This window comes from Lepisma saccharinum, chromosome 1 (genome assembly GCF_977018435.1).
Source record: "Lepisma saccharinum chromosome 1, izLepSacc3.1, whole genome shotgun sequence".
NCBI lineage: Eukaryota > Metazoa > Arthropoda > Insecta > Zygentoma > Lepismatidae > Lepisma > Lepisma saccharinum.
The window spans coordinates 9,570,825-9,584,346 of record NC_139229.1 but is presented as its reverse complement, the minus strand read 5'-3'; the positions used below and the strand labels follow the sequence as shown (position 1 = coordinate 9,584,346).

Sequence of the window (13,522 nt, the reverse complement as noted above, 5' to 3'; positions counted from 1 at the left end):
GAAGACAGCAATGCAACAATTGAGGTACATGTAAGCATTAAGACGATCAGATGAAGTAATAATATCACCCCCAAAAATCTCTTAAGCTGTAATCTTAAATTTTTATTGATTCAATTATATGAACTGAATTTCCATTGCTCAAATTTGCAAACACAAAGTCTCATTGGCTGTTAGTGCTTGTTGTGGTGACCAACAGTGTCGTTCTCATAGTTATTCTGGTGTGGCATGTTTCAGAGTTGTCGCAACAGACTTCTAGCGATGAGCGTAAATTGAGTCAAAAATCTGCTTTTTTACCTCAACAAAAGGTCTCCAAACTCCGCTTTGTGTCTTCTGTAGAGTATAGGTACTCTTCAGGTAAATGCTTTGATTTTAGAAATGCATGCTACGTCTTGTCACTATTCTAGATTTTTTCACACCCCAACTTACAGCATGACTTCTTTCCCCCATCCTTTTTGAATGTGCCCTTTTTGCCAACATATATTTTTTCAGTTGCATATTTTCTCTGTGTTTTTTCTGCTTGTAGTGTACATTTTTTCTGTAGCAAGATAGAACCAATCAAAAATATTTGAAATGTTTCATTCAACAAATGGTTTTTTTGCAGGATTTATATTTATATATAAAATATGTTTAATATTTTGTAACACTAGAGGGATACGTTTAGTAACTTCAGAAAAAAATACTATGATTGATTTTACAGGATGTGCATGAATTATTATGTAAATTGTGATTTAATACTATATATGTATGTATTTCCTTTTTAGTGGTTTTATATTATATTTTAATGTTACATACTGATAATTAGTAAGGCATTGCAATACGACAAAGAAATAAGAGATGCAATGGAGGAACTGAAAAATCTTCAAAGCTTGTTAAAGTGTAATTAAAGTCAAATAATTTTGGAAATTATCAATTCATGGAATAATTATGTGTGAAAAAGTTTGAGTTTGCAATGTATTGAAGCAGTAATTTTGCTATTTTATCATAAATTATTTGCATGAAATTGAAAAGTGACAGTTGTAAATTCCTATTTATTGAAATGGACATATGTGAAGAGAAAGGATTATTAACGATTTGCAGTCTCATTAACTTTCCCTGGTTAGTTTTTGATATTAATATGGGAACTTGCAATTGGCATACACTTGAACTAAAACAATGATGTATTAGGCCAGGCACACACCGTATCCAACACGACACAACGGTTCATTGTTTTCGCAAACTGTCTCAGGAAAGATTTGACATTACTCTCTAATGGGCAGCCACACACTGGACGAAACATTAGACTCTAAGCCACCTTGCAACAAAATAACGAAGGTCCGTGGAACTTGGTCTCGCCTGGAGCAGCTTGCGAGAAAACAATCAGCACATGCGCAAGTCCATTCACTTCAGCCACAGACCGGAAACAGAGGCAAGAAAATCTTGTTTGAATAGCCCCTGTGGCCCCCACAATAAACATCACCACAGTGCAATGGCAGTAGCAGTATATACGTACATATATAGATTCAGTTCAAAACCTATAAAATGATACATTAATTCTACATACACATCATATACATTGATTCTGCTGTTAACAGTTATAATGTATCATTACCTGAAATTATAAAACACACACCTAGACCTACTGCATACATGGACAAAATCTGCAATCAGATTTTAGCTGACAAACAAAATGACTCGTCATGTTGTGTCATGTTCTCTCTCATTGCATCGTGTCAGATCTGGTGTGTGGCTGGCCTTAGACATTGCTGTACCTTTTGTTGAGTGAGAGTGTCTCTTGTAACTGATACATTTAATTTACATAAGGTTTTGGGGGTCTGTTGAATGTATCTTTCCTGCCGCAATCATTGCCGTTTCCTCACCAATATCAGTCAAACGCAAATATTTACAATTTTCTACGGATGATTTCTTCTGATAGTATTTTTTTTCATGCAGACATTTTTTATTGGCCCAATAGATAATATCAGCTGTCTGCAAGCGAATTTCATCCTTCCACAGGCCCTGCACTGTGGCCTGTCTCCCACTGTGCTTGTTAAATATCTAACGTTAGTTTTAGATGCCTCAGGTGTGAGGAATTGATTCATTTTTATTTCACACTGAAGGGTGAAGCGCCATTTTGCTAAGAAACAATCACAGTTAACTTCCACACCATGGTGACATAATACAGTAAAACTTCGTTAATCCGGACCCCAATAAGCCAGACTTTGCTTAATCCAGACAGGCAAAAAAGAAGAAAAAAAAACAGAATGCAAAGTTTTAAATGTGGCTAGAAGTCAACAAGGGAACTTCCCAAAGAAAAGGCAGTCAACCACTGATGAAATTCTGTTTCCCGCAGACTGTGTGCTCTACTGTATAGTGTATTTAGGCCTATGACCTTTAAATACACCCTAAAAAATGTGTTTTGTTGCTATAAATGGAGTTTTAATACACTTTCTACTGTTATTTTAGTTATTTAAGTTAATCCAGACTTTCGTTAAACTGGTCAACTAATCCCTCTCCCCCCATTAGTCCAGATTAACGAGGTTTTACTGTATGTTGCACATGCCTGTATTGGTTGGCTCATTTACAAATGATATGTGTCAAGGAAACAAATCCCCTTGTAATCCTCCGGAAACACGTCATTAAAAAGTTATAAGTCAAAACTAGTTTTGGCTGCCTAGGACAGTGGAATAAGCACACAGAAACTGTAATTAATTCATTCATTCTTCCTCATCGAGAGAGTTAATATGTAGAGTCATGTAAAATAACTACTCTGTACTCAGTTGCAGATATTTATAAACACACTGAATCGGATATGCTGATAATGCCACTATTTTCCAATATCATCGGTTCTACAGGGTTCTCGCACACCTGGAGAACCTGGAAATCTCAGGAAATTTGAAAAAATAAAAACTTCAGGAAAAATCAACTAATTGATCAACAAGTCCCAATGAAGTATATCTGAGGGATTAGAATATGTTGATGATAATAATTACAACTAATGTACAGGGTGTCTTCAAATGATTGAAGCGGTTTCATGTTATTACTGCACATGTATTATTGAACGTATCACAAACTAACTTTGCAGTTTTGTAGAGAAACTCAACAAGTTTTGTGACACATTACAAGTTATGGGGATTTTCTGTTCCCCGTGGAGCTGTTGAGCATATTTGCGACTTCCCGAAACTCAATGCTTTTTGTGCAATCCCAAAATTTAGAGTTTACAGCACCTTCTTTTTCAGCAAACAACAGTATACAAGTATGTATGTATGTTAGAAAATTGGCTAATGCCACAGGGGGAGACAGACATTGAGAACTTGATCCACCAGGTGGATGGTGCAATACCCCAGTTCCATCACAATGCCCATGAATTCTTAACCACCAGAGTGTCAAACCGATGGATCGGTCATTGTGGAAATGATGATCAACAACTGCTGTCAATGCCTCACACACCCCTGACTTAACTCCGTGTGACTTTTTTGTGTGGGGGTTATGTGAATGATTTAATGTTTGTGCCTCCATTACTGAGCATTACTGAGTAATCTTGCAGAACTGCGGCCTCACATCATCAGTGCTTTTGATCAAATTGATAGGGACATGCTGCACGTTTGGGAAGAAATTGATTACGAGGTTTGTCTGCAGAATCATGAAAGGGGAACATATCTAAAACTTGTAATGCGTCACAAAACTTGTTGAGTTTCTCTACAAAACTGTAAAGTTACTTCACGATATGTTCAATAATACACGTACAGTAACATCATGAAACAGCTTCAATCATTTGTAGACACCCTATATATTAATAACTACAAGTTCATTAACCTACTTTACACAAACTACTTTAAAGATACAGGCTTTGGACATATGTTTATTTTTATATTACAGATTAATTGATATTGTGTCAATTTGTAAATTTCTGTTTGTCAAGAATGTGACTATGTTGGTTTATATACTGCTGGACAAAAAAAACCGGACACTTGCATTTTTTGTGATAACGCAATGGGTCGATAAAAGCTCTGGTACAAGGGCTAACTAAATGTTGCAGAAACTGAATTAAGTACGAATGCATAAACAAAGTCCGAGCCTATGAATGGTGCATATGGTACTACATGATCTGCCGAACATTCTGTAATATACCTGCGAGCTGTTATTGCAATTCAGATGTCAAATATTAAAGTGTCCGGTTTTCATTGTCCAGCAGTATATATCATGTGCTGTAATACAGTTTGAAATTATATTTAATTCCCACAAAAATCTGTAATCTTAGTCCTTAATTATATGCACAAGGATTCTATTTTATTCTTGAATTTGCTTTGTTTTGGTATCACAAAGTGAACTGATATTAAATTTTTGCCAATGCTGGTAAAGTACTGACATAAAATTTATTGATACCAATCATCAATATTCTATTGAATCGATATAAAATTGTAAATGTTCCTTGAAGAACACGAATGGTTCATTCACCTCCTTTACTAATCTACTTAAGTAGGTGACTGTAATAGATTTTGTCTTTGTAAAACAAATTGCACATTTAAATATTTACATTAGAAAACCACGACACAGGAGGAATTATATGTTTTTATATTAAAAATAATAACACAATGACATAATATTGCACTTGATTGCAGGCTATTTATAAATATATCAGATTCATAAAATTAGCAATACACTGATATGTTTAAATTGACCAAAACCATCTCTAATAATAATAATAATAATAATTTAAAAAGGTGAGGATGGTATGGCTATGACGGGAAATTGAGGAAGCCATTGTATAATCAATTTAAAATAGTAATATACTGTGTTTTAAGTACTCTGCGATAAAAAATTGAGAATTCTGGAAAACTCAGGAAAAATAACATTTACAGTTCATGTAGGAACCCTGTTAATTTCTCCCAAAAATTAATGTGAAAGTTTGATTTTTCTATTGATTCTGCTGTCCTCAATCGACCAAAAGAGCTAGGTGTTCCATATAGCATTTTATGTTCTGTGTAATGTCTATGAATATGCTTAGTTTTCTGTTTCAATTCTGTGAGACATGTAAGTCTTGTTTCCCATTAAACAATGTAGGAGAAACATCTACTACTCCACTGAGTCCCACAAGCCCTGCAGACGACAGCTCTGGTGAGATGCCAGGAAGACCAAGGCACCGGCTTCAGCGACAGAAGGCTCAGAGCCGAAAGACATTCCAGCTACGAAAGAGCCGGAAAGGCCACATTGAGGTAAATTTTACATTTTATTATGACAAATTGTCATAAGTGGTTAAGTTGTTTACATTATTTTTCTTAAAAATCACTAAAGAATACTTTCATCGAAACTTTCGTGCGAAAATAGTACCAGCAATGATTTCCTTTGCATTGTCTTCTATGTTTGTTCTTTTTTTTGTGATGTAGTCTTGCTGCATGTGCGATTTATTTTTCATCAATTGTGAAATCCAGACAATCATGTTGTATCAAGTACAAACCTGCGGGCAACATACCAGAAAAGGTAAGTAGCATTGTATAAAAAAACTAGTTTTGCATAGAAGCAAACATGATGTTCAAATTATAACTTGTTGGTTATATACCGTAGTTCTTCGAATCTAAGATGCAGGTTTTTGTCAGATTTTAGACGTTCAAAATTCAGGTGCACCTTAGATTTGATGGCATCTTCGATTCTATGTATATACTACAATATACGTATTTCATGCATGTACAACATCGAATCTACTGCAGTCTCTAATACGGGTAGTTATAAAGAGTTGCAAGGTAAAGTACCGTATTTGTAAACAAATAAACATGTACTCTATACATCTTTAAATAAACACCACAAAGCTTAAAATATGAACGTCTTTGTGCATATTCCTGCGCCTTAAATTCGAAGATTTTTTTTTTCTGAAAAAATTAGGCGAAATTTCAGGTGTGCCTTAGATTTGATGGCATCTTCGATTCGAAGAACTACGGTATATATGAAAAGTATATTGACAAAAACATTCTTGTTTAGAGGGAAGGTTGAGTTCATGGATGTTTTCAGCTGTGACTATGCATGCTTTACACATATCATTTTCAAGAGTTATTTAACCTGTTTTGCATATACTGTACAACTAACATAAGCATTTAAATTACTAACATTAGACTTTCCTTTGAAAGTAAAAATGAAATTGCATATTGCATTTTAAACCTCAAAGGTAAAAACACTAGTACAAAGTAGACCACTACCCATGTAAATGAGTAAAGGTAACAGAAAAGAAGGTGTTTGTATTATTACATAATATTTAGTAAGAATTGCATGGGTGAATTGTCACAATTTAGAACCAAAACCCATGGTGAAAACTGCCTGTTTTAAACCAAGAAAACCAAGTTCTACCAAGCAGCTGTTCATTGGGTGTTGATAGCGCATCAAGACTCAACACCAGTGTTTTCTGTCTTTCAAGACCAGAGTCCTCCACTGCCATTGCTTTCAAGCAGCTCCTCAGTTGTCCTCACGATGCTTTGTCAACACCGAAATTTCAGAACGAATCAAATCTGCAACCACTCTCACCGAAGATGGGAGCACTAATCACTAGGCATACACAAGTTCTATATATACATACATATGATTGTTTGAATTAAAATTTTTGGGTGCGTCGGCACATTAGGCCAATTTGCACCCTTCAATGAATGCGGGTAAAATCCCCTTGTCTAAAACCCTTACCTCAATTTTAAAAAGATAAAAATGGGTGTAAAAAGCCCCTCAAGAAAGATTAAAAAATGCAGGTTGTAAATGGACCTGAATTGGACAAATGCAAAACATTAAAAATGGTAAGGATAGTAATTTTCTTGTTGCTACAGTTTCAGTATAAAATGGTCTTTCAGTGCTGTATCTGAAACTTTAATATAGCAAATACACTAGACTCTCGCTAGTCCGGCCATTCCTTGCACATATGGGTGCCGGATTCGCGGAAGTGCCGGATTATTGAGAGGGTCGGAAATTACGTACTACTGTGTAGTTTAAACACATAGGGACTATACAGGCTGTACTTTACGTGTTTCCTTTTAGAAGCCATAGTATGTACTAAACTTTACTGTAAGAAAGTCACAATTCCAAATACTGTACGTATGTATAGCATTGTTTAACATTTTTAACTAACAACATTGTTGAACACGATAATTCATTGTTGTGAGCATCATTTCTGCTTGAGTGACTACAGGCCGGATGTGAGCCGGACTACTGAGAAGGTGGAGTATTGAGGGCCGGATTAGCGAGAGTCTAGTGTAAATAAAAACTACCTCCGAAACAGTGGAAGAGACCTGCTCTTCTCAAAAACATAAAAAAGAATGGTTATAACACTGGCATCGTCTCCCAACATAGAAGATAAATAGTTAAGAAGGTTAAAACACTATCTGTGATGATTAACATCAGCACATTTAAGAAGAAATTATGTCGAACACTTAAAACAACGTTGCAAGTACGGCATAACGTAGGCTCCAATCCTTGCAGCAAGTGACATGAGGATGATTTGCACACTGTAGGATTTATTTTACAAAACACATTTACAGACCCAGGCCTTCAGAGAAATCCCCATTTTTCTCTACCAAATTGTCCCAAGGCTTGTATTCCTGTAATTTAATAGCTCTATACATTATTATTCAGTGTGAAGTAACTCTTAAAAAATGGAATATTGTGAAATATAGTGGTAACACATGTAGTAAAAAAATTGTATTTTTTTATTTACCACTTATTTTTGTTTAATGATCTTTGATCTTATCTCTGTAATTACTCCATTTGTCCCATAATGTGGCCCTGTGGTCTAAGGTGCAAGCTTTGGACTGTATGCGAGCAATGGCCACCCACCATCATGAGGAAATTGGGAGCTATGAATGGGTAGCGTAACCCGGTCATGAAACTTACAACACCTGGGGGTTCGTCGTGCTGACCACACACCACTCCCTAACTGGTTGGATGATATCCTACCTCAGCAGGTGGGAGTGAGGCCAGCAGTCGCTAGGGCGGTAGGCACTGACCCTCACTGCTGTTACTCTATGGGTTATTATTATTATATTTAATCCATTTAGAATTTTCAAAGCTTCCACTTCTCTTTTTCTATCTTATATACAAAAAACATAAACATAAGAAAATAATATTTTTCCTACTTAGGTATCCCATATCAAAATTGAGCCTCAGGAGCTTCCGCAAGTAAGCAGGAAGAAACCTCCAATCGAAGAGCCAATGGAATTATCCGTAACAAGAATACCAGACAACGGCCTGTCGCATGTTAAAAGTCGCCATGCAGAGCAACGCCATCATCCAGCTCCAGCCCGAACGGAAATATCATGGGACGAGGACAGTGCTGTGTCGCAAACCTCGAGCACGTCTGGATACAGAGAAAGCTTCGGCACCGCAGAACGCTACAGCCTCCTCATGCTCGAGCAACTGGAAAGTCCGCCGCCTCCAAGTGTGTCGGGTGGTGGTGCCAAACTCACGACTCACGCTCGATCTCCACCGCTCGCCTCTCCGGACTTCCACGACTTGCCGTCAACGAGCAGTGCCTCGCACGATGCCGGAAACTACGGCAGCCCTCGGGATGTGGCTGCCGACGCGGAGGGAAGCTCGGCAGAGTCGTTGAACAGTGGCGAGGAGGCGGCCTTATTGAAGAGGAGTGAGAAAACTGGATCTCAGCATTCTCTTTTAATGGTTTTCGAAACGCAAGATGAAGATACACTTATATAATTGAGACTCACTCATAAACAAGTTATTATAATTTGTATACATGTGCATGTCAGTGTGCTTGTGTGCCATTGAGGAAGTATGGATACAAAAGGACGATGTGCAAAAGGAAAAATAAAATTGTTAAGAAATCACGAAAAAGTCAATATTGGTTCCAAACCTTAACTAAACTGATCACAAACACGCAAACCGATTTTATTTTACTGCTGCAGATATTGTTTTGCCTATTTGATCCATCTGCAGAAGAGAACACAAATGTGGATTATTATTATTATTATTGAGGGTTCTTTAGATCACATTTTACAAGACCTTGTTTACATAACTGCGAACTGTGTTGGTCAACATTTTCTGAGACTGGAAAACGAAATTATGTGGACCTGAATCTTTCCCTCTAATCAAAGATGATCGATTCACTTAAATTAAATGTTCAAACCTTCCATGTTCTATTCGATTATTTAAAAATATTGTTGTCTGTTGTTAGCAAAGCACCCATTTGATGGATCTAGAGGAAATACTGGTTATCACTATTCTAAAAGAAGTCATTCAATGCTGGATGCAAGAGAACTTTTTTTAAAAAGGCAGAAAAGTACAACAGGTTTTATTTTATGCTGCCTATTGCCATGTTAAAAATTCAAAGTGAACTTCAAACAATATGTACGTAAATTGATGTCTTCAAATACTTTCAATAGCAGTTGGATTAGATAAGAAAATAGAAACGGATAAAAATATATAGTTTAGACACAGAAATATATCTCAGCAGATATACTTCTCCATAACTTTCATGTTTGGTTCTTTCAAATCATTGTGATTAATTTAAAAGTATAAACTGCAGCACAAAATAACTCTATGAAAAAATTCACAAGTTAAGCGACAGTCATTAAACATTAAACTATTGTTCTATTTTGTCTCCTTTGTATACTGTTAAAGTTGATCCCTTGTTTTTCACATCTCCTCACATAATGGGTATCAGTATATCGCATTCATCTGGTAATTTGTCATTTATGCAAGTATCAGAAAATGTTTCATATTTTTAACAAGAAAAAGTCAAAATCTATTGGAAATGACAATCAGAACTTGTTTTGAATGATAAGATTTACATGCTGTTTACAGTCACAGAATAGAATCGAAGTTGTTCAGGAAAAGAATATGACTGGTTGAATGTTACTGAAATTGTTAAATGTTGCTTCCATGTTATGTGCTCTTAGTAAAAGTACAATGTTACTATTGTTGCTTGGAAATTCAACTCTTCCTCGCAGACAATTTTCTCTGTAAAATTTGTCAAGATATCACCTGGGCCATTTGTGTGTTCAGATCCCTCGTGTGTCATATTGCTGATGTAATCATTTACCTGATAACACAGGGTTCAAAGGTCTAACCATTTTCTATAATTCCCAAATTAGAACTTGTGTTATTTCATGAATGGTAGGAATGTTCTCTGAATCTCTGAAAATTTCAATATTGAATTCTAATTAATTCCGATAAGGAATTGGATACACGATTTGGGGTTCAGATCCGAGATAGAGGATTTAGATATTGGATATCGGATTCATGATTTTGATATCAAATTGGGATTTGGATATCAGATCCATGATTTTGGATTCAGAGTTTTGGATTTGAATATCAGATGCAGGATTTAGATATCAGATTTAGCATTTGGATATCAGATCTAGAATTTAGATGGGTGATCCACACATTGGATTTGGGATTTGGATATCAGAATCAGGTTCAAGATCTGGATATCAGATCTAGGATTTATTGTAGTTATGAGATCCACATATTGAATCCAGGATTTGGGATTTGGGTGTCAGATCCAGAATTTAGATACCAGATTCAGAATTTAGGCATGAGATGGCCAATTTGGAATTCAGATATTGGATGCAGAATTTGAATCCTACTGGATTTGGACATGAGATACAGGGTTCAAATCCCACTCAATTCAGATGATTTGGGACCGAATTCGCATCCCTATTGTATACCACTATCAAACTGTATGATGGGGGATGAATTAAGACAGCTGTGTGCTCAGGGTCACTTGGCAATAAAATATTCATTGTCACTTACATTTATACCCACCTGAACCCCAGGATCACTAACATCCTATTAATAGTAATTTGCTGATTTTGTAACCTAGCTTTGTGAAGAAGGGTTGAATTTCTTTAGCCTTCCAGCCATGTTGCTGCTAATAATGGCCAAATTTGTTAAATGTATGCAAATATTTATAAACTAGCAAAAATTTTAATATGTTGGGCGTTCCTGTTTGTGATGTGTTGTTATTTATTATGTGCAGAGCAAGCTCTCAGTGTTACATGATAATTGTTAATCTGTTATATATATGAAGTATATATGTATATATGAGTAGAAAATTGAGATCAATTTTTGAAAGGGAAATATATAATTATGTGTTTTGTATTCGTGTGTTTCTTTCCTTCCCCATACACAGAAAATAGTGTTCTTGTTTGTTATACAGAATTTTACCATTGCAATCAGCAGGTTAAGTGTACATAAATGTATTGTTTAATGCTTACGACAAATGGCAGGCTCCCCGTGGTAGCGTCTTTGCCTTGTAATCAAGGGGTCCCGGTTTCGATACCCATGGATGTATATAGTGGTTTGAATCCCACTTTAATCTGTAGGTCCAGTCCCAATTGGCCATACTGTGCATAAAGTGGACTTAAAACACCAAATCAATCAATCAAATGGCTTCTTCACCTCTGACCTGTCAAACATTTCAGTCACATTTCATAGACGTGAAGCACTGAGAACTTCAGGAGGCAACTGATTTCATTTGGATAAAACTTTAGTTTTGCAGTTATTAACATTCATTGATTTGATTTGATTTTTGTTTAGGGTCACTTTTCTGCCACTTTTGGTTAATAGTAACGATGAGGATAAGTGATGTAGGGACACTTGTAAAGGACACCCATGCCCAACCTGGGATTTGAACCTGGTAATCCCACCCTTGTAGTATGCTGTGCTAACCATTTCCCCATGGAGGCCAGCTACAACATTCGTAAACAGTGGTTATTTTGTAAATTTTCTACTTCTTGGGTAGATGATGACGATGAATGATGGCAAAAAGAAGTACACATCCATATTCACCCAGGGTTCAAATCTCAGACGTCTGGCTTTGTACCTAGTCCTCCAGCACATAGGCTAGCCTATGGCAGTGGTGTATACTCCGGGTCATATAGGTAATCAGAGATGACCCGGCTGTGATTTTTATGAAGATTTTTTCCATTTCTTTCAAATGGATCTTTGATTCAAGCATTTCTCCACTTCCAACATGTAAATACTTCCAACTATCGTATTTTACCACATAATGGTCGCCACAGCTTAATGGTCACACCCTGTTTTTTCAGACCAAAAATCGGCATGTAACATTTCATTGCGTAATCGTCGCATCAGTGTGTCAGATAACAAAACCAATGATAGCAGCACAGAAGATTGAATTTTGTAAATTCGTATTTTGCAATACTGTAGTAAATTTTTTCAAGTGTAATATTTCGACTATAATTCACAAATAAATAGTAACTAACGTGCTATTTTTTGCAGACCGGAAAAATCTTCGAATTGAGGGAGGATGTGAGGGTATGGTGTGTCTCCCAGCTAGCAAATTTTTCGGATAGCATTTCCCCACAGTTGTCTCATTGTCACCATGTTAAACCATATGATATCCTCTCGGCTAAGATCTTCCACTACAAGTGCTGGTATAAACAACAAATGCAAAATGTAACCACACAAACTTTCGCAGTGTACACAGGTCATAAGACAAACAACTTTCCTTAATAAAGTTTTAGTTTGATGCATCACTTCAACACGGAGTTCCAAGAAAAATGCAATTGCATCCTGAAGTCACTAATGGATTGACTTTACAATTACTATAAACAAGATATATGACTTTTCTATAAATAATCATGTACATATTTGCATGGTATATCTGAGGAAGTTGCAGAGTAAAGAAAATTTTGTTTAGGTAAATTTTCAAATTTTATACCAAAGTCTCTTGAACCATTAAGCTCAGTCTTGTCTCGATTTTACAAGGGGTCTGTCTAATCTCAAGGAATCCCAAAGGGTCTGGCTTCGTTTTTGCCTCAATTTTTACAAGGCCATCTTGAACTGAGGCGGGAGTGGTATATTTGTAAACTTTGGAAAATGCCATATCCCCATTCCTGTGCCTTGTTTCCAAATAGCTTTAACAGCGGTGTGAGGTGACCATTTAGATAATCAAAGCACTGAATATATAATTTTTAAGTAGACAATAGTAAATCAAAGGGGCAGGCTTGCCTTGATAAAAATCACAGCTGGTAATAGTTTAAATTAAATGAATAAATATCAAAGATAAAAATCACAACTGATAATGGATTAAATTAATTTTGAATTATCTCATTTTTTTTCTGAGGAAGAACGAGCAGAAAACTGCTTGGACAAAAGCTCTTTTATAGTACACATTGTTCTATATTAATACCTAGGCAAATACTACCTGGTATCTTCACACACTTTCATATACATTCGGCAAACCAAACCCGTAAACTGCGGAAAACCGAAAACAATACGAGTTGAAACACTCCGATACACTCTCTGTATAGAGCAAACTAACTCCCTGTCCGATGCTAGCTTCGTTTGCAGCAGAAATACACACACACACACACACGACCCGTGACCTTGAGGTGTGCACGCAACTGTCTGCCACTGCTGAACCAATGCAAGAGGGAGATCACTTCGGCTTCTCGGTGCAGGCCTGGTATTTGTTCTATGTGTAGCGAAGAAATGGAACGGTTTTATCAAGATATTATTGAATGATCGTGTGATTATAATGACATAATATATTGTTACGTTATTGCATATTGCTTTGGTAGCTTGCGCCACT

At 36.3% G+C, this 13,522-nt stretch overlaps 1 protein-coding gene across 2 annotated transcripts in view; it reads left to right on the top strand.

Annotated features, from left to right (window-relative positions):
- The window catches only part of unc80 (unc80, NALCN channel complex subunit), a 310,307-nt gene extending 299,243 nt beyond the window's left edge, over positions 1 to 11,064 (top strand). For both annotated transcript variants that reach the window (XM_083128968.1, XM_083128960.1), the window contains 3 exons: positions 235 to 354; positions 5,041 to 5,192; positions 8,086 to 11,064. In XM_083128968.1, coding sequence (XP_082985094.1) covers positions 235 to 354; positions 5,041 to 5,192; positions 8,086 to 8,658 — 845 coding nt within the window. In that variant the 3' untranslated portion in view covers positions 8,659 to 11,064. The remainder of the gene's footprint in view (positions 1 to 234; positions 355 to 5,040; positions 5,193 to 8,085) is intronic.
- Positions 11,065 to 13,522: the final 2,458 nt, after the last annotated feature.